The 24,393-nt window shown below is 40.9% G+C and overlaps 1 protein-coding gene across 2 annotated transcripts in view; it reads left to right on the plus strand.

Annotated features, from left to right (window-relative positions):
- The window catches only part of C2_1H5orf22 (chromosome 2_1 C5orf22 homolog), a 366,167-nt gene that overhangs the window by 289,114 nt on the left and 52,660 nt on the right, over positions 1–24,393 (plus strand). For both annotated transcript variants that reach the window (XM_069218592.1, XM_069218601.1), the window contains exons 8-9: positions 5,422–5,488; positions 10,881–11,020. In XM_069218592.1, coding sequence (XP_069074693.1) covers positions 5,422–5,488; positions 10,881–11,020 — 207 coding nt within the window. The remainder of the gene's footprint in view (positions 1–5,421; positions 5,489–10,880; positions 11,021–24,393) is intronic.

The following is a 24,393-nucleotide window of genomic DNA, read 5'->3' on the forward strand; positions in this document are numbered from 1 at the left end:
TTCAAAGTAGACATTGTCTCAATAGAAAGATGAATAAACCGTAACTTGTGTATTAAAATTGTATACCCAGTTTTTTTTAGTTTTTTTTTTAAACACACTGCTCCCCTATACAGATGCAAGAATTGTCTAATCACTGAAAAAAACAGAAAAACCTCAAACAGTCTTTCTTCTAATCCTTTGACATAATGTAGTACTTAAGGTTCTTTCCTTTGGATTTTCTCAGTTTACTTCCAGGGCGTGGTTCACAACCTGTCTTCAAAGATCAGCAACCAATTACTTCCTGGGCGCTGCCTCAGACTTGACAGCTGCGGTACACATTACTTCCTGGGCGCGGTCTTGGGATCACTGCTCCCAAACTGACTGCTGCCACAGCGCGTGCAGCCTTCGTGCGCACAGCCTTTGCGCGATCTCGAGCTCAGAATACAGCTCGAGACGCGCCAATAAGATTTCGAAGTTGCGCAGCTCCCAAAAAGCGCGAATCCCCGACAAACTGTGGACGATACCAGCCAGCAGCGCAGCGCCTACCGGGAACCGAGAAGAAGACTCCCAGTCAGAGGATATAACCGGAGTCCTGGATTTCAAAAGACGCGAACAGGTGTTGTCAAAGGAGATCGAAAGACGCGAAGAAGGATCAGGTCCAGTCGAAGGAAACCGGTGTGGGGGCTGTTCTTTATCCTCGTCGCCAATTCCTGTAATAACGAGCTAGAAGCAGGTGCGTTTGAAGTATTTATTTTGTAGTATAGCAAGCCCCGCACACCATGAAACGTCTCCTCTCTGCTCCAGACTTCAACTGTCAAAAACCTGTGTTCCAATTGGAACCTTACACAATACATTCCAATCCAACCTGTCACTACACAGGTAACGTTTTTTTGAAAGTGTGTTGCTAAAACTGCTTTGTTTTGTCTCTTGCAACACACCTTATGGAGTTTCTAAAGCCCATGGTAAAGGTCCTAAGGGATGAGAGAGTACATCCACTATTTGAAGGTTCTGATTCTGTGCTGTCACAATGATTCAATCAGATAGTGCTTTGTCTGCTTTCATGGTGATTGTCCTGCCATTGCTGTTCATTGCTTTCTCCTCGGACATCTTAGTGAAGGTTTTTAGTTTGTTCATTTTCATTGGGTCGTTAAACTTCCTAATAAGTGGATTATTCTTAAGTCGCTCAAGTATGAAGTCTGTATATCATTGTTCACCTATTTCATGCCCCATTATATCAGATGCTATGTCTTGAGATGCCTTTTTTGCCATAGAGAGACTAATGAGATCATGTGGGCCAACAAATGGGTTTATCCAGCTTTGAACCAGACTAACTGCTCTCGGAACAGTATGTTTGTCGTTTTCAATTCGGGACTTATGTATGTCTGTGCAAGTAAGATCTGATCCGTTGTTATGAACCATTTCCCTTACCTGACCAAAAAAGGCACCTCTGTGTTCACTCGTCATATAATGTCTTTTCACAGCACACGCCTTAAGGTTGAACCTTGTTGTACCACCTTGAGTCTGTGTGTCTTTGTTGACTGTTACCTCTATCGCTTGAATTAGTCCAAACGGATTAACATTTGACAGTTGAACTGAAAATCATCCATTACTGACGTAGTGGTGTATCTCTGGATGTTTCACTGCAAGTAATGTAATTTCGGCAGAGTATACTGGAAGATATCTAGCGTAGTTCATCCTGTCATACGTAAACACCATGGAATCATAGAGTATATGGAGGTAAGATATAAATGCCAATTTTCTTCTCGAGCAGCTTGCAGCAGAGCCAGTAAGACATTTTCAACAGTAACCACATACGACATACAAAATGCAGAGAGATCTCCATTGTCATAATGAAGGTTTTCCAGGAATACATCCCAAAGCTGTTTTATTTCAGCAAAGGCAGCATTCTGCAAGAGGTCGTCTAATCTCTGTTGGCAAAGGTCTTTTGCAGTCATTATCATACTCAGTGAAGGAGCTGACTGTTCTTTTTGTAATTCTTCTCCACCCACGGGATAAATTCCAACCAACCCAGTCTCAACATAGCTTCATATACACACACTTGTGTACTTGAACTGCACGATTGTACACACAACCTTCTAGTAGTGATGATATTGATCCTTCTGCTATCATGTCTGTTTCAATGCAAAGGTAGCGAAGGCCAGCGTCATAAAAGCGTTTTCCAATAAAGAACATGACATTGCAAATGGTGTAAAAGGTGCCTACTCGAAGAACGATTCTGTCGTATGTTGCTTTATGCTTCCACACAATCTCAGTTTCTATTGGGTAGAGAGCGTGATCCATGACCACTGCAATTTTCGCCAAATGTAGTGATTCCCTTATCAGTTCTGACTGTTTGAAAATTTCAGAAACAGTTGTCAACTCAGCTGCAGGAGCATTAATTGGGTGACAAGTAGCCAATTGAATCCTGTGCTACACTAACTATGTCTCTAATACTGATGTTAGATCCTGTCCAACTTGATATTTTCTGTGCAAGGCTCACTTCTTGTCTTGTAACAACCCAGATTATGTTCTTATTTTGTGCAATCTTCAGTTGGGCAACACAATCCGGCATGACTTTGGTACTTGACATCAATGGCGGAGGCCCAACTTGTTCACCAGAAACATACATGAACAATTCTTCAGACTTTGTGGTGGTCAATGTTCTTTGCTTTTGTTTCTCAATGCTTGGGAGTGGAGCTGTAAAAGATTGTGGTCCAAACAACTTGGGCTGCACAGCTATACTGTTGACTCAATGAGTTGTCCCCTTACCAGTAAGAGTCTCTTTCAGCCTATCAATGTTATATCATGCTAAGTTAGTGAAGACATAAAACGGAACGCCAGGTGGAAGAACAATTTGCCCATTTATGGTAGCAGCAAGTTTCTGAAGACTCAAGGCGGTATCATTTTTTCCAGTTGTGCATATGAAATCCCATCAACAAGTCTGTTTAGAATGCCAATGATTTCAATGTTGCCTGTCAGTGTTTTTGCTGTGTATGGGAGCAACAATTGATTGAGTGGGGATGGGGTTCTGCTGGCCATTTGTGACTGCACATATAATGTCCTGACTGAATGACTGCATAAGTAAGGCGACACTTTTGGACGGCTTTGTATTTTCTGGATCTCCAGTCAGAAGTCCTAATGGAAACCGTCAAAAGAAATCAAGCACTGTAAATGAATCTTTATCAAAGTCTGATGGATGATATGGTCATGGTGTTGATGTCAAGTTTGTTTTAATCATTGTTTTTATGTGCGATGATGTTTGATCGATTATCTTGTTCATGTCTGTTGTCTTAACCTTTAAAGCTGATAATTCTCTTTTCAAACTCTGGTTTTCTCTTACAACGTCCTATAGCATGACACTATCAGGTTTGGCCAATAATTGTCGTTGGTTGTGTGGGAATATGTGGAGGCTGCCACTGAACTCTGAGTCCAATTTTCTTCTAATATGCTTCTTGGTTGATTCATTTATTCGCTGTATTTCTTTGCGTGTCATGAGTGTTTCAAGCCTTTCAGTGAGAGGTGTCACATGGATTACCTCTTTGTTGGGAAAAATCACTGTTCTAATGTATTGAAATAGTTAATCATATGCTTCATCTCTCATATTTTTGTCGTGATCATCAGTTTTGAATGCTAGATGCATGATCTTCCTCCTTTGCTTTAACCCTTATATAGTTCCTAAAACAAGATGCATGATAATGGGCTTCTGCAGCCACTATGTCCCTACTACAAACTGCTAGGATCTTTGAATCACAATTAATTGTTACACATTCTTTTGTCAACTCAAAGCCCCAAAGCCATGATTCATTTCTCACAATTAATTTTCCCTTGTAGCATTTTATCTTTCCACAAAATATACATTTTTCAGCATACATGGTTGACTTTAATGATGTTCTTCCGTTTAAGCATTTACTTGTGCACTTACACATTCTAGGATCATCACTGACATTTACTTCAGCTTTTCGCTTACTAGCCTGTAAATCTCTCTTCATGGTAAACAGGCTCCTGCACTTCCTGTGGTAAAATACTTGGAGAACCGTGTTGCTTTCCACATTCAGTGTCTAACAGTGGAATGTGATTCCTTACTTGAGCTGCGTCGGCTTGTCAGCGTAACTCCATGTTGAACATTTGAGCATATATGAATTACACACCGGGGATCAGAGGGACAGGATGTGCTTCTTTCAGTCTTCTTCATGATGTTGCATGGTCATTCACCACCAGCTCTGGAAAAATAAATGAATTAAAAAATGTATACATTTTACTTGGTGTACTTTATATAATCATATTTACTCTTATATTATCAATTTATATAATTACATTTACAGTAATTGTAACTTTTAATAATAAAATTCACAATAATAATTATGAAAAAAATTATATTTACTCGAAGGCATCTTGAGAGTGGATTGGTAACTCACAAAAGGCAAAGAGTTATGACTTGCTATCACATATTTTCCATCTCTAGATGTCCATACCTTGCCAATAAATCATATTAGAACCAATCCCTCCAAGTGAAACTGATGACATGGTTGGCTTAACGTCAATATGTTTTCTTAGAGCAGTGCTTCTTAAACTTTTTAGAACACAACCCAGTTTTCAGAACAACAAATGTTTGCGACCAGACTTGCTTTAATGGACATGAGGCTGCAATTTTTTATGTAAAGAAAGCATTCTGTAGCTGTGCAATGTCATTTAAAAACAGCATATTTTCCATTGACATTTCCACTAAATTTACAGACCTACACCTTTACTGATAAAACTACATTGCACCCAAATGATAATGTGTGGAAATCGTGATTCAGTGAATATTGATTATTTGTACATGTCTTGATTTGATCCTATTAACATCTTGCTTCCATCATACTTCAGAATTACCAAAAAAGTGCTTCATTTTTGCTTTCCTAACTTCTGAATGTGTACACTTTATTTACAGGTATTTACATTTTGTTGTGTTAAAAAATGAGGTCCTACAGCCTTTCCTTTCACACTCCCTGTACTCAGCAAGATTGTCATATAAGCCACTTTAATTTTCTTTCTCTGACTGCAAAGTGAGAGGAGTTTGTAAACACTAATCCATGTGTTAAAAAGTAGGAATTTGTCAGAAGACATAGCCTGACACTTGACCTCTGATTTTGAAGTGCAGCAAATGTGACAGGATAAAGAGCAGAATTTTAGGGTGTCTTTGTGTATTGCATCGATTTTTGAAATCCTCCAAAAATCACCTCATTACCCACCAAGGGGTCTCAGCCCACATGTTGAGGAAACACTGCCTGAAACATATAATACCACTGGCATGAAACCCGTACAATTTAGAAGAATTGGCCTGGATTAAACATATTTTCTCCCACATAATTGAGGGACTGTTCTTAAATAGGAAGTTTTATTTACCTGTTAACTTTTAGAATAAAATGAATGTACAATCAGTGTGTATTTCTTGTTTTGCAGAATGCAATCACTTGTTCCTCTGGTGCACTGTTTAAAGACTCGGATGGAGCCTCCAGATTATGAAATGGTAAACTTGTCAACTATCATCAAGTATTTAGCTGTACTTTGAAACGTTTGATGACGAAACTGCACTGATGAGCTTGGATTAACACCATCCTTTGACAGCGTGTGCATACTCATTATGTGAAGGAATCTGTAATTCCCCCAACAGCACTTGTGCTTTGATTGGCTGGCCAGTTCCCAGCATTCAGTCTAGATTGCTAATCTGATTGATTGGCTCCTTGACTGATTATGTGAGTTTATATTATGCATTCTAGCATAACACAGTGATCGCAGTTCATCTAAATTCCAAACGACTTTTTCTTTAATTAGTTTTATTTCTTTGTCATCAATGCTGAAATGGAAATATAAAAGTGGAGGTACTTTTTATCCCAGAGTGTTTTTTAATAATAAGAAGTGCTGGTACTCTCCCTTTCAAATTGAAGAAGTGCAGATACTTAGTACTTGACAGTGCCTGTTCATTTAAACGGTTCTTTTTACCAGAAATGAAAATTCTTTTTTCAAACAAACGTTTGCAACTAATTTGGGATTACAACTCATGCATGAGTAGCAAACCCTAGAACTATTTGGCCTGCATGATTTTCTCTTTATAAATCCTGATTCCGATAAAGAGCAAAGACTGTATATTTATAAACACACTCTAATAGTGTATTACCTCCTGTTTCAATGTGCAAAACGTGAAATCGTATGGTATTGTGCACTCATTAACCCCTTGGGTGCTCTGGGTGCGACCTTGACGTCCACAGAAAACACATGCTGGCACCGGAGAGATTTCCTTTATTCGTTTTACAACTTGGGCTGCTGGGGTACTGTTTAGCCAACAGCCCACGGCTGTCTCATCCTTTTTTTGTCCGAGTGATGATGAGTGTGTATGGGCTCATTTTATGTTCATTTCCGTTGATGCTCTGGGGCATATCTCTTACCCCTCACTCTCCCCCACACACACCTTCCGAGCACAGATTGCCATGGGAGAGGTCTTATTGGAAAAGAGAGAATCGTCTCTATCTTTCCCTAGTAGATGTCTTGCAGAAACCCCACTACTCACTACGGCAAGAAAAATATAAAATGGTGGGGAGTTGGGGGGAGGGCATGGGGCAGAAAGCCCACCAGCCACAAGGAAGAAATGCAAGAAACAAGTGAATATACAAAAAAGTCATCAATGGAATGCTTTAATTAACCTCAGCCACTGGTAATTACTTAGGACCGCATCCTAATCCATCATTATTTTTCACACCATGTCACCTCAGTTTGGACCTAGCTATATGCAAATCAGTTGTCCAACCTGAACTTCCAAGCCAGTTCCTTCCTGAAGCGGAACATAAGCAACCTAGGTTTGGTTTCACCCTAGTTATGGGCTAATCAGCTGGGTACAGCTTGGTTCCAGTGATACAGTGTGCTTGGTACCCACGTTTGGGCATACCTAGCCAACTTGAAAAGACACACTAAAGTATACAAAAAAGTGATGGGTGGAATGATTTAATTAATTTCGGCCACCAGTATTAGCTCGGGCCGCATCTTAATCCATTGTTATTTTTCACACCATGTTGGTATACTTTTGTGTATTTTAAAAAACACAGGTGAAGGCAGCCCGCTCAGGCTTCAGACTGTGCCTCCGCTTATGAGCAGCACCAAACCCCTGGGTGGCAGAATGGAGGATTTGCCTACAATCTTCCCACTCTAAGAGACACGAAATTCACTAGACAACAGGGAAAAAGATTTTAAAAAAGTGTGTGTGTCATGCCCCTACCCCAGAACAAGTTCACCAGTCTTTCTGGCCATCCCCCCAATTCCCCTGGGTAAAGGTTGGAGAAATCCCACTGGATGGCAGGGATATTTTTTTAAAGAAATAATGCAGTGGCGGCCTGTACTTCTTGCCATCAGAGTAAACCCCCACACCCAAAGCTCCAACAGTCTTTCGGTCCTCCTCAGGACTAGGGCATTGCCATCCCCATGACAAGCAAGAGAAATGTTGGGTTCTTTTGGGCATAGTGTTTGGTCTTTGCATAGATGTTGATTTGATCAATTCCTGTAGTGGTCTATTGGTCCAGGGACACAAGTAGTGATTCTGATTTTTATAGAGAGAATTGTTAGAACTCTGGGGTGTAGGATTTGGCCAATCTCTGCAGATTATGGGCCTTTGCGTCACAGAAATGAGAGGAAAATGTGTGATATTAGCCAAAGAAAAGGTTTGCAGGACATTTAGGCAAAGAAAAATAGTGGGAAGAATGCGTGTCACACCACCCAGGACTCCCCTAGGTGTCTAGTTTTCAGAAATTTCGGTGTTTAGTAAGCTTACCTGCATGGCTGCTGAAACTGGGCCCAAAACCACTACTACAGACTTCTCCAAAGTGATTCAATTTTGAAAATGTGGTGTTTCTACTTTGCCTTTTGAGGCCTTTCCTGTTAGGGGCGCTAAGCCACTCCACTCAAGTGGTGTACCGTTTTTATGGGGCAAAGTGTGTGAACAGAAAATAGTTGAGCATTTGGTATAATCAATTGAATTTCTCTCCATGTTTCATTTCCAAATGTAAGCTAGTGTGCAAGATAGAGCAAATTTTGGAAAATTACATCTTGTATGCCTAACCCCAATTTCAGAGTTCTACAAATAACCAAACTCAAACACTAGAGCACGTTTAAAAACAATGTATAGATTCCCTTTCTGCCCATTTTTCATTCATTAGATTTGATCACATGAATTGGTGTACAATGAAATATAAGCTGCAGTTCAACTGGTTGAAACCACAAGAATAGGAACAAACCATGGTAAAGCCAGTAGATGGCCCCTTTGGGATTGATTGGCTTTGCCAATCATTTTAAAAAAGCTAAATATTTTTTTTTTTTTAAATAAAGCTTTTAATACTGCCGGCTCCAAGTGATTGCCAGTGGCTGACATTAATTCAATAATTTCATCCATCACTTTGTTTTTGATACCTCATGTGACCATTGGGCACAGGAAAGAAGTGTGACAAATGCCGGGTGTGGTTACAGCAGCCTTACAAGGTAAGCCTCTTAATCTTATCCCATCCGTACAGCAGCAAATTATTGTGAAAAGTGGGCAGTGGAGGTTAAATGAAGTTTGACATAGGGCTTCCAATGAATGAAACTCCTTTATAGAGACTTACTCATAGCAGAGGTCATAAAATCAAAGATCCATAAGCGAAAAAAATAACACAGGATTTTCAAGGGTTAGAAACTACTTCCTTAAATCTACTATTAGAAACAAAAAGGCCTCAGCCGTTATTTGTGTCATGGCCTTGAACCTTTGGCAGATACAGCTTTTGGGTTTATCTTGTCAGGCATATTTCCTGAAAACTTTCTAAGATTGAAAATAAAAACTGTGAGTAGTCCATGCTAAGTTCAGATTGACTGCATGTCTTTGCTGGTCAGCCTAAAAATACCCCGTGGTACTAGTCATCTGCATCCCATAGGCACACTTTGAATTTCACTTTTCCGCTTTTGCTTATGAGTTTTTGAATTCTTCTTAAGGTTTGATTGCTACATTCTATAGAATATCAGCTGGTACCATGCATGCATTTCACACGCATGTCTTTACCATATGTGTAATATGTTTTGACCTTTACAATGTGTTGCTTTACATTATGGGTATTTACTACGCATTTTTCTTGGTAATAACATTTTTACATACACACGCACACACACACACACACACACACACATATATTTTTAATTCGTCTAAAGCCCAGTCCTGCTGCCTCTAAAAATTCCTTACTACCCCATGCCCTCCTCCATCCCTGAAACATAAAAACCCCAGACTTCACCTGCCCTTACCCACCGGACCCTAAAACCCTTTCAAAACCCAGTACTACCACAAACCCCTAGCCATCCCTGAGCAATAAAATCCCTTACAGTCCTGTACCCTTACCCATCCCTGAATCATAGAAACCCATACTACCCCTACCATTACCACTTCTAAAGCCTTGCAACTTTGTACACTTACCCATCCATGAACCCTTAAACTCTTTACACGGCTTATCTCCCATTCATTCCCTTATTAAAGGGATTTGCTACTACGTTGTACTACCAAAAAAATTTATTAAATGGGTCGTAAAGTCTAGTGTTGTAAAGTGCCAAAAAAATAAATGTGTGATACGTATCTACATGGTATTCCATTATAAATGTAACACATGGTAACGCCTTCTGTGTAAAGGCTGTATACCCATTCTATATTGTTAATGTTTGTGTCCGTTAACATTCTTTATCTTTTGAAATTTGGTTTGATAATGTAGCTTCTTTATTTTTTTAATTGAACTGTTTTTAGGTTAGTTTTTTATAAACACTCCACACCCATTCTCTTTGAAGATTGACCTCTGCCCAAGCCGTTGATGTCAACGTGAATATATCTCTCTCACTGAACCTTGCTTTCCTTTGTGGGTCCTTTTCTTTGGGCTCTGAGGGAACTCTGGCACAGCTCACACCCGGCCTGTGGTCTCTTTTCAACTGCTTTAGTGAACGATGTCTAGCAGTTAGGAGAAGTATGCCGAAATGTCAATTAAGAATGATTTCCAATCGGTTAATGTCCCGGTCAAAGCGACATGGGAGGACAACTGTGAGTGGCATGTCTATTACGGGTATGAGGACTGGCATGTGGGGGGGGGGGGGCGTGTGTGTGTGTTACAACATGGGTCAAAGTGCATATGCCTGGATCACGAGACTGTGGCTACAGTATTAGTATTAGTTGATGGAGTTTGGGTGGGGTACTTATGGCGCTGATTCTATGATTCCACGATGTTAAGTTTACAATGTATAGACCAAATAATGTACCTTATAGTGTTAACATTTATGATGTTTGCTGTTCAGGAAGCGGAGACCACGTATGGCTCAGGTGTTCCCATTCCCACGTATGCTTAAAAAAAATTACCTGATTTTTTTTTGTAGAAATATGGTGTTCCATAGGGACTATTACACCTCAATTCATAGCGTGCTTCATGAGATAAAGGCACCTGATGAAGATATATATTTTGTTCACTTAGGTATGCTTAGCTAGTAGTAGGAGTGTGTGGATTGCTAATTTGAAGACTGAAGCAGTACAGTAAAGAAGATAAATTGGAAATGCAATCACGTTTCTTTATTTACCTCACCAACTTTTATAATAATAGCATGCCTGATAAAGTTAAATGCCCATCCTTTGTTTTAATTTTCAATGAATGTAATCGACTTAAATGTAATGAAACTAGGAGGTTTTGTAATATTTTATGCAGCCTTGTGTATAATAAGATCTAGATTTTCTAATTTTTCTAAGATTTTCTAAATACCTTGTTTTCATATAATGTTTTTCGATCGTTGTGACTACTGAATAAACTATCTGATGTATCACCTTGTTAGTTTTAAATAATAATTTGGAAGCGAAAACCACACTAGGGTTTTATTTTTCTTTCCAGGTCCATCAGGCTGGCTTGACATGTGATTTTTCTGAACTTCCTCACCATGTGAGCACAGAGCCCGAGATCGATGGCCTGGTCCGATCTGTCAAGCGTTTGCTAAAGAATTTGCCCAAGCCAACGCTAGTAACAATAGCCCGGTAAAAAAAAAATGTTATTTCAATTTGATACGAGTCCACACTATTATCTGGGCAATGTTGTGGTGACCAGAATATTGAAAGTGAGAAAAAAAGTGATACGAAGTGAAAGAAAATAGAATCTTACTTGACGATGTCTGTCAAAAATTACAAAAGCAAGGTCAGGCAATTCTTAAATAATGTGTTCGATTGCTGCAAGCCACCCCTACTTATAATTGTGCCTATGTGCACAGGGGGCTCTTAGGCTCATCGTCTCAGTTGCAAATATTCTTATGCATTTTGATCTGTACAAATACAAAAGAGAATCTTTGAGGATCCATACAATTTGAACATGTATACAAAGCAAATTTGCTTATCTTTCTATTTTGTGTACTGATTTCCTGCTTCTAGTGTGTTTTGTACTTGCATAGCGGTTTAAAGTTTAAGATTATCTGTGCATTCCCCCCCCCCCCTTGTGTTTGTTACATTTCTTGGAGTTCCTGCCTTTTATGTTTCTTTTACATTCACTTTATGCCACTATATTCACCCCGCACATTTTAGGCTGTAACCCAGTTTCAGATAACTGGTGTACCAACAAACACAAACCAAGCTGTATCATAAACAAAGTGCACTATTTATTAAGACATAGATTTACATTTATTGAGAAAACAGTGTATGTTTAAACGTATAGCACAGCCTTCCTGTTTTGACAGTTTCTTCGCATTTATTTTCTTCTATCTAGGTGATAGCAGTTTGGGTATTTCATTCACAGTTTTCACATACAACCATTCATTCGCAGCCGATGTTACAGATATAGCTGACGACTGCTTCAGTCACACCAATTATATCAGGACTCTTAGTACAGGTTTCAGATCGATCTTAATACCCCATCTCTAATTTCAGAATGTGTCAGTTGCCTTTTTTAATAAATATTATTATTAGTGTTCAACCAGAAATAGAACACGTTCATAGTTTCTGCAAAATCACATTCTGCAATGAATTATTACCAAAGACAAGCAGAACAATTAAGGCAAAAACACACACACACACACACTGATATCTCACACAGAACTGCTTAGTGTTTTGTACACAACTCTCACTTAGACAACACCAAGTCTCCTCTCTTCTGTGATGCCCTGTTACACCATCCATTCTCCCCACATTTGACTACGGCGGAGGGAGTGTCTTACTCCCTATTGGTCAGTAGGGCGGTTGAGGTCTTTGTCCTTGAGCTTCCCATTGTGGCAGTCCGGCTAACCTCCTGACACAGGAGTTTCAGCCTGGAATTTCTACTTCGGAGCTTCTACATCCATTTAATGAAGCCTTCACTGATGTCCTTCTGGGTACCTGGTCCAGACTCAGCACAGATTTCCTGGGTGATAGAACAATCACCCCCTGCCATTGGCCCACTCCAAAAGACCCTAAATTCCTGTCCCAGCACCCTATGCCTGAGAGCCTTGCCATCCAGGCTTCCTCTTCATCTGGCGCAGTCCCATCGCTCACCTGGATAGGATATCAAAGAGACTGGACCAAATTGGATAGAAGATCTTTTCTTTCTCCAGTCTGGCATTGTGGTCCGTGAACACCGCATGCCTTATGGCCCACTACACCCATTCACTGTGGGATATGGTTGCGCAGGTATTGCTGTAGGTCCCAGAGGATGCCCAGACCAAATTGGAAAGAAGATCTTTTCTTTCTCCAGTCTGGCATTGTGGTCTGTGAATACCGCATGCCTTTTAGGCCACTACACCCATTCACTGTGGGATATGGTTGTGCAGGTATTGCTGTAGGTCCCGGAGGAGGCCCAGACCATCAACTCCCAAGCTGTTGCTGATGGGACGGATGCAGCTAAGTTCACAATTGGTTGTGGGCTGAAGACGACCAACTGAGTGGGCAGATTGGTTTTGTAAACAGTGGCCTTAAGGTGCCACGCCTGGTTAATGACGTCTGGTTTCTTGGGGGATGCCCAACAGTCTCTCATGGACATAACCTTCCATGGTACCTGTCTCTTCGGCAACAAAGCAGGCTCGGTCCTCGAGAGGTTCAAGGAGTCCCGGGCTATGACTCAGTCCCTCACCCCACCACAGTCCACTTTTCGCCCCTTTTGTGGCCATGGAAGGAGCTCCCTATCACGTCCTTACCCTGCCAGCCACAGAGCTGCACATGCTTCCCAGCCACTGCATGGCCATGGATGCAAAATCCCACAAGCTTGTGGGACAAGGAACCAGAGGTCTGCCCAGTCCACCCCTGCCCATGCAGCAGCCTTCAAGCCTTTCTAGTCCGTCCCTCCATCTCGGACCAGTTGGAGGTAGGATTCCCCATCACCTGCCCCACTGGGAATCCCTTATGATGGAAAGGTGGGTTTTGCTGATAGTCTGAAGTAACCTTCCCTTGCAAGACTGCCCCTACAGCCATGCCTCCATCCTACAGCGGCTTACCGGATGATCATCTGGCACTTCTCCATGAGGAAGTCACGGCTCTCTTGACCTAGGGAACCATAGAAGGGGTCCCAGCACCAGAAGTAGGTTGTGGTTGTTATTCCTGCTACTTTCTGGTGCCTAAAAGGGACAAAGGCCTACGTCATACCCTAGACCTTCAGGCACTCAATCTCTTCCCCAAGAAGGAGAAGTTCAAAATGCTCACTATGGCTCAGGTGCTGTCTACCTTGGACCCAGGAGACCGGATGGTAGCATTAGACTTGCAGGGCACTTACTTCCATATACCCGTCTTGCCTGCCACAGGCACTACTTGCGATTAGTGGTAGGTCACAAGCACTTTAAGTTCACCGAGCTCACCTTTGGCCTTACCAGCTCCCCTCGGGTGTTCATGAAAGTGATGGCAGTGGTTGGAGCTCATGTGCGCAGGTTAGAAGTATAGTCTTCCCCCACCTCAACGACTGACTGTTAAAGGTGAACTCGCCCCAGAAAGTCATCTCCCACCTTCTGCATTCACTGGGGTTCACTTTAAACGTGCCAAAATCACACCTGACTCCTTCTCAGATGCTCCCTTTCATCGGTCCTGACTTATCTCATGTGTGCACCTTTTGAGCCAATGCATAATTGTCCCTTGCGGCTCTTAACCATCAAGACTGTTTTTCTTATCGCCATCACCTCTACTTGCAGAGTGAGTGAGCTTCAAGCTCTTTCTTCCAAGCCACCATTTTTGTCTGTCCACCATAACAAAGTGGTGCTTTGTAAAAGGGCCTCCTTTCTTCCTAAGGTTGTTACCTCTTTTCATGTAGCCAAATCCATCACTTTACCTGCTTTTTACGCACCCCCACATTCCTCTTATGAAGAGGAGAGACTCCACCGTCTGGATCCAAAAAGAGCATTGCCGTTCTACCTCAATCATACTAATGTTTCTGGGTGACGAGCAACTATTTGTTGGATATGTGGGTGCAAAGAAAGTGAAGGGGGTGCAGAAGCATATCATTGCATGTTGGGTGTTGCTCTGTATCAAAATGTGCTACACTCTGCAAAGAAGCAACCCCCCCGAAGGCTTGCTTGCTCATTCAACCAGAGCAACTGCTGTTACCACAGCGTTAGCATGCAGAGTTCCTGCCCTGTATATCTGCAAGGTAGCAACATGGGCATCTCTGCACACGTTCACAAAACAGAAGTGCCTGGACAGTCAGGTTCAAAGAGACCGCTACTTTGGTCGTTCGGTCCTGCAGGACTTTTTAGTATGATCTTGGTGCGCAACCCACCACTGGGGGTGGTTTTGCTTGGGTATCTATTCTAAGATAAGGAATCTGCAACTACAAGTCTCTATCAGATGAACAAGTTACTTACCCTCGTTAATCATTTATCTGGTAGAGACATATTCCAGTTGCAGATTCCTTACGGACTCACCCATCCTCCCCACTTGCGAACTGATTACGAGGGGCAGGGATTTCCCTTTCAAGGCGCACCAATTTCAGTGCTCTTTATGGCTCCCGCTACTGGCGTGGAAAGTTGTGAAAAGAAACTGACATCCATGTGCAGGGGTGGCGCTTTAGTACGACCGCAAGATCATCACGACGACCACAACGTCTATGATGAATGCACAGTCGAAGCCACCTAAGAGTGCGCAAGGATACTGCTCGAAGAAAAATCTCCAGATCCAGTTTGGCACCTGGGGAAATTCTAAGGTAAGGAATCTGCAACTAGAATATATCTCTACCAGATAAGTCGTCACCGAAGGTAAGTAACTTGTTCTTTTGGCTAGGTTTGATTTTAGGCTACATTTTTTTCCAAATGTTACCACTTGGCATCCTGAAGATATATCAGTAGTTTGTCAGCATAGAGTGGCACTCTATCCACAACTCCAAAAAGCCCATTCAAGTCCCGTTAGCAGAGCATCTATTCTGATCCACTCCACAAGCGGTTCAAGCGCAATGGCGAAGAGCTGCAGCAACAGTGGGGAGTCGAACCAAGTAGGTCTATAAATTTGAAAAACGTAAAAAAAGCAGCTGGTCAACCTGATTTTTGCTTGCAAGCTGGTGTATAGATGAGTGTAGCTCATAAAATGGGTTGTATAATAATTCTCCCAAACAAGGCGAACAACAACTCAAGCACCAGAACAAAGGCACATAGGAAGAAAATCATAGGATTTGGGCGCTCACAGTGAGTCCATATGGTAAAATTCGAATTCTAAATGTGGCACGGTGCTCCTGGCAAGAGGATCTTCCTTACTCCTCCAATGTTTCAAGGGAAACTACCAAAGAAAAGGCCAGCTGTCAGGGCACTCATGATTAAAAGTTAATACGGTATAGAGACTTTAGCTTTGGAATGGCAATAACACCATAGAGAGTTCATAACCCATTTATTTTTGCAGTACAAAGTTCTCCATCAATATAAAACAAATCATCCTTAAATTCGGATATTCATGCAGTAGCCAAAGCTTTAATGTTCATGTAGCAACCATAGCCAACACGTGTTTCGTCCTATGAGAGAGTATTCTCACGGACTTCATCAGGGCTTGATTCAAAATAAGTATTATATAGGAAATCAGTCCTAGTAAGACTCTGTAGAAAATCTATAATAAGTACAAAACATTCCATAATGCGTCGTATAATAGAGAAATCTTCATGCGTTACTTAAATGCGCAGTGCGGGGAGAAGAGTAATCGATAGCTAAGAATATAGCTGGGAAACCTATCTTCAAAGTAAATATCTATATCCAAGAGAGACACTCCGTGGTACGATAATCCCACTAGGCTCTCAGTAACGGTGAAACGAAATCGTAACAACTCAAGCACCTTTTCATATTCTGTCAGCAAGGCCAATGATCCATCAAGTCATCCAGTGAGTCCCAAGGCATTGTGAATCTGTTGCTATGGTGTGCAGAGCAGTGTACCAATAAGCTGCGTTGGTGGAGGTGTACCACATTGTTAATTATTTTCAGTAGGCATGCGGCCAACCCTGTGGCAAGGAATTTGTCCTCAATATTAATCACAGATGTGAGCCGGTATGGCAGAGTACTGGTGTTGCAGCCAGCTGGTCTTTAGTGTTACAGTTACCTCTGGTGTTTGTGGTTCGGAGGGCGCTCACCACTGACTAGGACCTCCTTCATCACAACTTTGAGGTAGGGTATAACCTTCTGTGAAGTATGTATAATAGTCCTAAGTGTTGCACGGTCCTTAGTGGCGATAAATTCAGATTCTAGGCCAAGCAATGTGCCTTTAATATGTACCAGCTTTTTGTTTTGTGATTGCTTACAGAGAGTTATATAATTTCCTACTCTGTATTTGCTAGAGGCTTTTTATGCCTTCCAAAGTTAAGCATGGGAGAACACAGAGACAGCATGCAGTGCAAAATAATTATTGGTTTCCTGCTGTACATAAGACTTAAATTGGTCATCATTCGCCACACACACAAATGCCAAACGTCGTGACGACCACACATGGCGTCCCTGAGTGTTCATTTGACAGAAAAGGTGAATTTAGAATTAAATTGTCGCCAAATATCACACAATACCATTGTGTCTAATAACTTAGCAAGATGTGTTGGGTCCCAGACTCCCCTGTCCTGTCCATCTGCCAGTCCAGGACACCATGAAGGTCTCCCTCTGAATATAAGCTTCCCAGTTGGGAGTTGAACAATGAGCTGACCTATGCGTGTAAAAACGTTCCTGTCAGTGGAGTAGGAGCATATATACTCACTATTGATATCAGTTTACCACACAGTGTACCAGTCACTGCGATATAGCATCTATGCAGGTCCCTCTGTAGCTCTGTAAAATTGTGGACTTTTTTCAGTAGTATGGCCCCTCACCGAGACCCACATATACCCCACTTGTAGCTCAGAGGGGAAACTTTGATGTGCCAGAAGTGGGCATTTTGTGCTCATGAGTGTCTCTCATAGAAGGAGACTATCTGCTTGATACCTTTTAGCCGTTTGAGTATAGCCCCCCTCTTGATTGAGCCGAGTAAATCATTCACATTCCATGTGATTACTCAGATAGGGTCTAATGGGGAGCACCTGTTGGGGCAGCCATGGTTCCAATATGGTCATCCTCTCTGTAGATGTTCCACTGAGTCTTAAAAGACCTGGGCCTCAGTGTGTCCCGCATAGCAACAAAAACATTAAACCCACAAGGGCCCAAAATCTTCTCCCTCCCTACACTTCTGAAACATGAGACACCTGTTGACTGAGCAGGTCAGGGGTCAGCAAGCGTCGCCAAGACTTTGCAGAGAACAGTGCCTCATCAATCCCATCCCAAATAGTGACAATAAATAACACAAGAAAATAAATGTAAAGTAAAACAGGGTACATTGGTGAGAAATGTATTCCCTTAAAAGCAAACAGCCTTTGGCTCACGTCTTACATTCTCACTGGTCATCACCAACGGTGAAATCAGCTCATATGATATGTGCTGGGTTGTGTAGACATCTCCCATAGTCCATTCTCTTTTTCCAACCACAGGGCATGTCAACCAGCATCTTCTGTTCCCTGTACGTAGTCTTCACCACCCCGTTACTCATTTTGTTAAGGTATTAATACCATTAGTCAGAGGTGGTGACCAGACCCTATGTCTCAAGCGGTTGTGGGAAGTTTTTTCCACTTCCATTGTCTGTCTCCAGATTGCCAGAGTCTAAGCTTACGGGAAGTGCTGGGTTATTCCCTCTTTCTTCTCCGCATGTCGTCTTTTCTGACTTCGTTCACTTGCATCAGTCTGGAGTCGTCGTGTCCTGAGAGGGTCTGTTTGTTACACTTACCCATCTCCAGTACTTTCTGATCTGTCGCCCAGTTTCATGCACTTTGAGGGCTGTCAAAGAAAAAGGCCTCTGACTTGTACGCCACTTTCAGTTTGGCAGGATAAAGCAGATGATAGTCCCATTGCTTGTAGTTTTTGTTTGACTCCTTCAAAAGAACGCTGCTGGTTTTGGACCAGCGTACTTCAGTCCGGGAAAATCAATACTATTAAAGTCATGATGGGGGTTGCCTCGGGCTGCTTAGAGCATTGTATCTCTCTCTATATTTGTGGTTTTAGATATGAGCAATGAAAGGTCTCAAGGGAACGCCTTGAGGGGTTCCGCAACAGAGCCTTGTGGACGAATTCCACCGTAAGACATATGGGTAATTCCGATTCAGGATTTGAACCACTCATACAAAAAGAGCTCACGTTTTGACCCCAGCCTGCCCACACAGTCATTGAATCTCGGATCGCATCTTCAAGTTCGTAGATCCTGCCCTCAGCCTCAGTAACTCTCTCCATGTTATTCCTTAGATCTTGTTGAAGGAGTATAACATCTGATCCAACTTTGCTGGTGCGGGTCTCCAGCACCTGTTTTATGTTCTGTATACCCTGCACTATTACAACTATGTCAGCGGTCACTGAGAGCCACCTGCCCCCATCTTGTACCGTGTATAGTTTCCCAACTGCAGATAATTCGCCTTCAAGCGCTGGTCTAGCATACTTGTCAATCTTAAGCTGCTGTATGATTGTGTCGGACCATGGCAGCATGTGTTTCCTCAATATGATATTCGGGCAAAATATTGTAAAAAAGTGGTTCACAAATGTCATGATGTCAAAAATACTGTGGGACAGATTATAGAAGGATAGACTATTGTGTTTCTAATTATGTACTATTGTGTTTTCCCTAATAGTTGGCTATAACATTGTTTTATTTAATGTAGTTGCACAAAATATAACTTTTAATTGGTCAATAAATATTAATTATGTTAGTATTATAATTTCTTAGTATTGCAATAGCATTTGTGTTTAGTGTAATTTGTAAATTTGTATATAATTTTTTTACTTCAATTTAAGTGTTAATTTAGTCATACCCCTCAGAATATTGCAAAATTGATTAGCAAATTTTGCTGCAAAAATGTGGAATTTTTGGAGCATTTTTGCAGCACTTTATTCGGATAGTTGCATGTATTTTTAGTACGTTTTGGGAACGTGATAAAAATAAATGCTCCCTGTGGGGCCATGAACATTTAAAAAAATAAATCACCTTGGGCCTGCCCTCTAGGCGGCAGGCGCTAAACATTGTTTAAAAAAATGCTCCCTGGGCCCTCTGCGTGACCCGTGGGCAGCTGACTCTAACCTTGATACAAATTAATGCCCACCGGGCCTACCGCCCATGGGGCACCTGGGGGGGCATTAACTTTTATCACACTTTGGGACCACTGCCCAAGGATCACGTGGTGGGACCTGGGGGAATTTATTTTCTTAAATGTTTTTGGCCCAGCCACCCACAGGGTACGTAGCAGACCCAGGAAGCATTTATTTTTTATCAAGTTCCACAAAATTTGATAAAAATACTTACCCTCTGGGTCCTCTGCGAGCCCCATGGGTGGTGAGCCCTAAACATTTTTAATTTTTTTTTATTCCCCCCTGGGCCCTCCGCATGTCCTGTGGACGCCATCTGTCTGGCTGCTTGAGTGCATGGGTTGGCAATTTCAGCTGGCACTATCTTGCCGATCATAAGTGGCTTCTTTGGAGTACCCTTCTAGTGGGCCTATTTACTACTCATAAGAGCACACATTTCCCGCTGTTTTGCTTCCTGTAATTTCTGCTGCCAGACAAATTGTGGCTGAGAAGGGACTCTCATTTCTACTATATACTTTCTCAGATCCTGCTTACTACTTAATTTGTGAGGAAGTTGATGATTGCTCTGGACTGCCCAAGAACTTTGTGGTATTCAGATCTGCTCCGCCTGTCCCTTTGTCACCTTCTTCCCTTTCAACTCAGAGTGGCGCTCCTCCTGCATTTGTAGGAGCAGGTTCTACATCAAAATCTCCAGAGCTTCCACCTTCATCACCCTGTTCATCTTATGCCGCTCCTCAGCCCATAAAGAAGGGATAACAGGCTCCATTGTCTAGATCCTTGTTGGGTTATTTTTTATATTTACAAGACCGCTGAGTTTCATGTTGATGACCAACTCCTCATGGGACATGCCAGCTCCAAGAAGGGAAAGACATTTCAAAAGCAGGCTGTTTCCCACTGTACTGTCCTGTACATCAAAATCTGCTATGCCCTACAAGCTGTGAACCTCCCAAGGACATCAGGGCCTATTGTCCAATGGCTAAGGTTGCCTCTTCATCACTTTCATGGGGCATTGGAGTATTAGATACTTGTATTGCTGCAACATGGCCTTTGGTTCATATTGTCACCAAGCATTACAGCCTTGACTCTGAAGTCTGCAGATATGACTGTTCTGCCAGATTAGTTTAGCAGGATTTCTTGGTTTGACCAATCCGTTTCCTCAGACTAATCCTATTGCTTCAAGAGGTGAGTAATTTGCAGTTAGAAGTGTCCATCAGAAGAACAAGTTACCTACCTTAGGTAACAAACGTTCCGTTGAATACTCTACTTGCAGATTCCTCACTGATCTCATCTATCTTCCTGTTCTGAGAAGTGGTCATAATGCTGCTAATAAGTTCCCAAGTTCGTTTTGGTATACTGCAGTTCTGTTAAATTCTTAAGTCTCATCTCCTCATTCGAGGACGTGGAAAAAAGACAGGGAAACTGATGTCAATTTGCTGTGGTGGAGCCTTATACAGCTCCTTGATTTCAAAGCTGGGTTATATCCTAGAGCTGTGTTCAAGTTTCTGGATGCAGTCTGGTGCCTGGAAGGGATTCAAGAAGTGAGGAAATTTGCAAGTTGATATAGTATCCCATCAGAAAGATAGGTTCTAAAGATAAGTACCTTATTTCAGCATCCTATCTAACTTTCAAATCCCTCCATCGCAAGACCCAAAACTACCTAAAACAAAACCCTGAACCAAGTCACATCCCATTAGTATTCTGCTATGTAATGTGAAGGTGCTGTTCTCCATAAGCTCTCTGACAACTCTGCCAACACTCTAAATGTGATCATAGAAATGATAACCCATACACCCCAGTTCCATGATGGGAGATGCACTCTAACATCGGTCTGTCCAATCGCTGAAACATCCTTTCTGAATATGAACTGCAAAATTAAGGCTTTATTTAACTAGCATCTTGGAATAAAATGTAATATTCAGGGATTCAGCCTAAGAATTTAATTCCAATTTCGTAATCTTTCAAGGCTGTAAAGTTAGATATTTATATATTAATGGATTTATCCAGCTGGTCATTGATTATACAATTTTTTAATCACACTTGAATACAAATTTCAATAAAGTTTCGAAATTACATTTAGAAAATCCTCCAAGAAAACTGCCTATGTAGTCAAAGTAACACCATGTGTGTCAAACACCACCAATAAGTGTACTTATAATAGCAAGATCAGTGAAATTGGTGCAGTCCTTTTGTGACGGGTGATAAACCTAGTTGAGAGGCAGAGGATATCTTCATGAAAAAATGAAGAACCTGATCCTTTTTTAATGTTGTAAATGAGTTTGATGAAATTCTAAACATATTAAAAACGTATTTATATTCATTCAAGTAGAACATTTTTTTTGCTAATCAAGGGTGAAGAGACCCTTATCCAAAGCTGTCACATTTGTGGGCATTCATCATTAAGTGTTCTTGAAGAAACTAACATAAAACTGATAAGCATCCAATCTGTCGGTCAGGTTTCTGCTAAGTGAAAACGTACATGGTGCACAATCTGCGTTAGCTCATCATGGTTGAAAATAAGTGTGTTTTCAAAATACAGTGTTACTCAAACCTAACACAACACAATGAATCACCATAGAAATCTGGTACAGTGACACATGATATGATGATGTTTCATAAACTCTAATAGCACAACTGCATAGAGACATGCTAATGAGTTGCTTATCGTGTATTGTGGCTGCTCAGATCCCCATAATATATGATGACCCATGTTTAGATCAGTGATGCATGCATGGTAAAAGGACTTGCAAGCCACAAGAATAGTTAATTATAAAGATAACAATTGCACGGAAAATCCAAGGCACACCTGATAACCCGGTCACTTGAACCTTAAATAGGGTTTGAATTAGTGAAAATCGTGTGCTAATGCATACCTAATGGTCAGTGAAAAGTACGGTTGTTGATGGGTTGTCATCAGATTAAGGCACCATCTTTAGCCCCATATTTCTGTATGTTTCTCTTTCAGTAAATCATAGAGATGTTGAATATCTGAGCTCAAATGACAGAAGGGGGAGTAAACTTGATTCACATTGATCTCAAATATCAGAAATGTCAAATTCAGTCATATGAGAAAGGATCATTCTGAAAAAAACGATGTTCCGAAATCCAAAAAACCTCGGTTTCATGGGTGAACCATTGTACACTGGAAATACTTAAAAAAAGAAAAAAAAAAAAAAGAAAGAAAAACTAAAAAGTTGATGTTTCCACGCTGTGAATAGGGATTGCAAACAAGCATAATATTGGCTACAGTTTATAAATGCATTGGCTGTTAAGCACTTGAATGTACAGTAACCTCTGGAACCTTAACCATCAGCACCAAAGTCATATGGAAGAAGGTAGAGATAGGCCCCAAAAATGTAATTCAATGCAATACAAAAGGGGAAGAATCGCATTGTAAGGAACATCACGTTTGAAATATGTCGTCAAAAAATAAATTATCCAAAAGAAGATGCATTACAAAGAGATATGTATTGACCATATTAATTGCAAACCTGAGTGATAGATCAGTATGTATACTAATTGAGTGCAACACCAATAAAGATTCCATATAAGAATATGTCTATAATACGAACTACATTTTTACCAATATTTTACATAACCAAAGTTTAATAAAAGATAGTATATATTGGAAACGGTATGTGTAGGCAGGAATCAGTTAGTTAATTCAATTAAAATAAAGTGTCATATATAGGACAGTATTATATATGAATATGAGCCAGGTGAAAACATGTACAATAGCAGATCGATCCAATAGAGTGTCAGTATTAATATGGAAACTATTTCAGGCATGAATAGTAAGCTTATAGACTCTCACACAATTTACAACAGCCTCATGTTACATACTAATGGGAGATTCATAGGGTGGCCTAAATTTCAATTACAAAACTGTTACTATAAGCAATACATAGCGCAGCTCAAATAAAACAGTTCTACAAAATATGATAGTAAATATACAGGGTTGACGTACAAATGTGATGTGGTGTCAAATTAGAATGAATACAGTAAACATAAAGTAGATCTTGATTTAGATTATATGGGATCATTTACTTTTACATGAGTTGCATCCACTAAGCAAATTTATTATTTGGTGTGGCTTAAAGGAATTAATGAAATTCATTACCTTTATTGAGTCACAGATCTAATGCCCCCTATCATTAATCCATCTCACATCTGTTTGTCTAAAAAGTAGATTTCTATTGCCTCTTCTTCTCTGATTATTAGGAACATACTCAATTTCATGGAATCAAATCCATTTGACCCCATTTTGCGGCACACATATACAACTAGCCAGCAGGTAAGTGCTGTCCTAGTTATTATTTGCTAGCACATGCTCTTGTATTCTCACCTTTAGTTGCCTACTGGTAGTACCCACATAGATGCATTGACATCTGAAAATAATGATATATGTACTCTGACAGCTGATAAAATGGTTGTATTTGTACCTGTGTGTGTCATATTTGAGTCATAGGATTTTATTTAGCCCCAAACAGTATATCTTACACTCATTACATGTGTAGAAACCCTTGGGGTGGCAGAGATTGCCTAGTTATATATGGCATATATCTAGGACTGGTTAGTCCCCTGATGATAGTTCCCTTGCTATAAGTAATCCTGAGTTTAGTGGTGATATAATCAAGCAGTCCTGGAACAGCCTGTGATAATCCCCAATGTTTTTTCAAGATTTTGTAAATGTCCTGACTGGTATTGGTGTATGTGATCCGAAATCCATTTTATAAGTCTGCTTGTTAAGAAATGCTATATTATACCCTTTATTGCTAAGATATGTTTTAAAGCCTGTATATTTGCATTGAACATATTGGATTCACTACTATTCTTATGCATCTGTATAATCTCTCTGTA

This window comes from Pleurodeles waltl, chromosome 2_1, assembly GCF_031143425.1.
Source record: "Pleurodeles waltl isolate 20211129_DDA chromosome 2_1, aPleWal1.hap1.20221129, whole genome shotgun sequence".
NCBI classification, from domain to species: Eukaryota; Metazoa; Chordata; class Amphibia; order Caudata; family Salamandridae; genus Pleurodeles; species Pleurodeles waltl.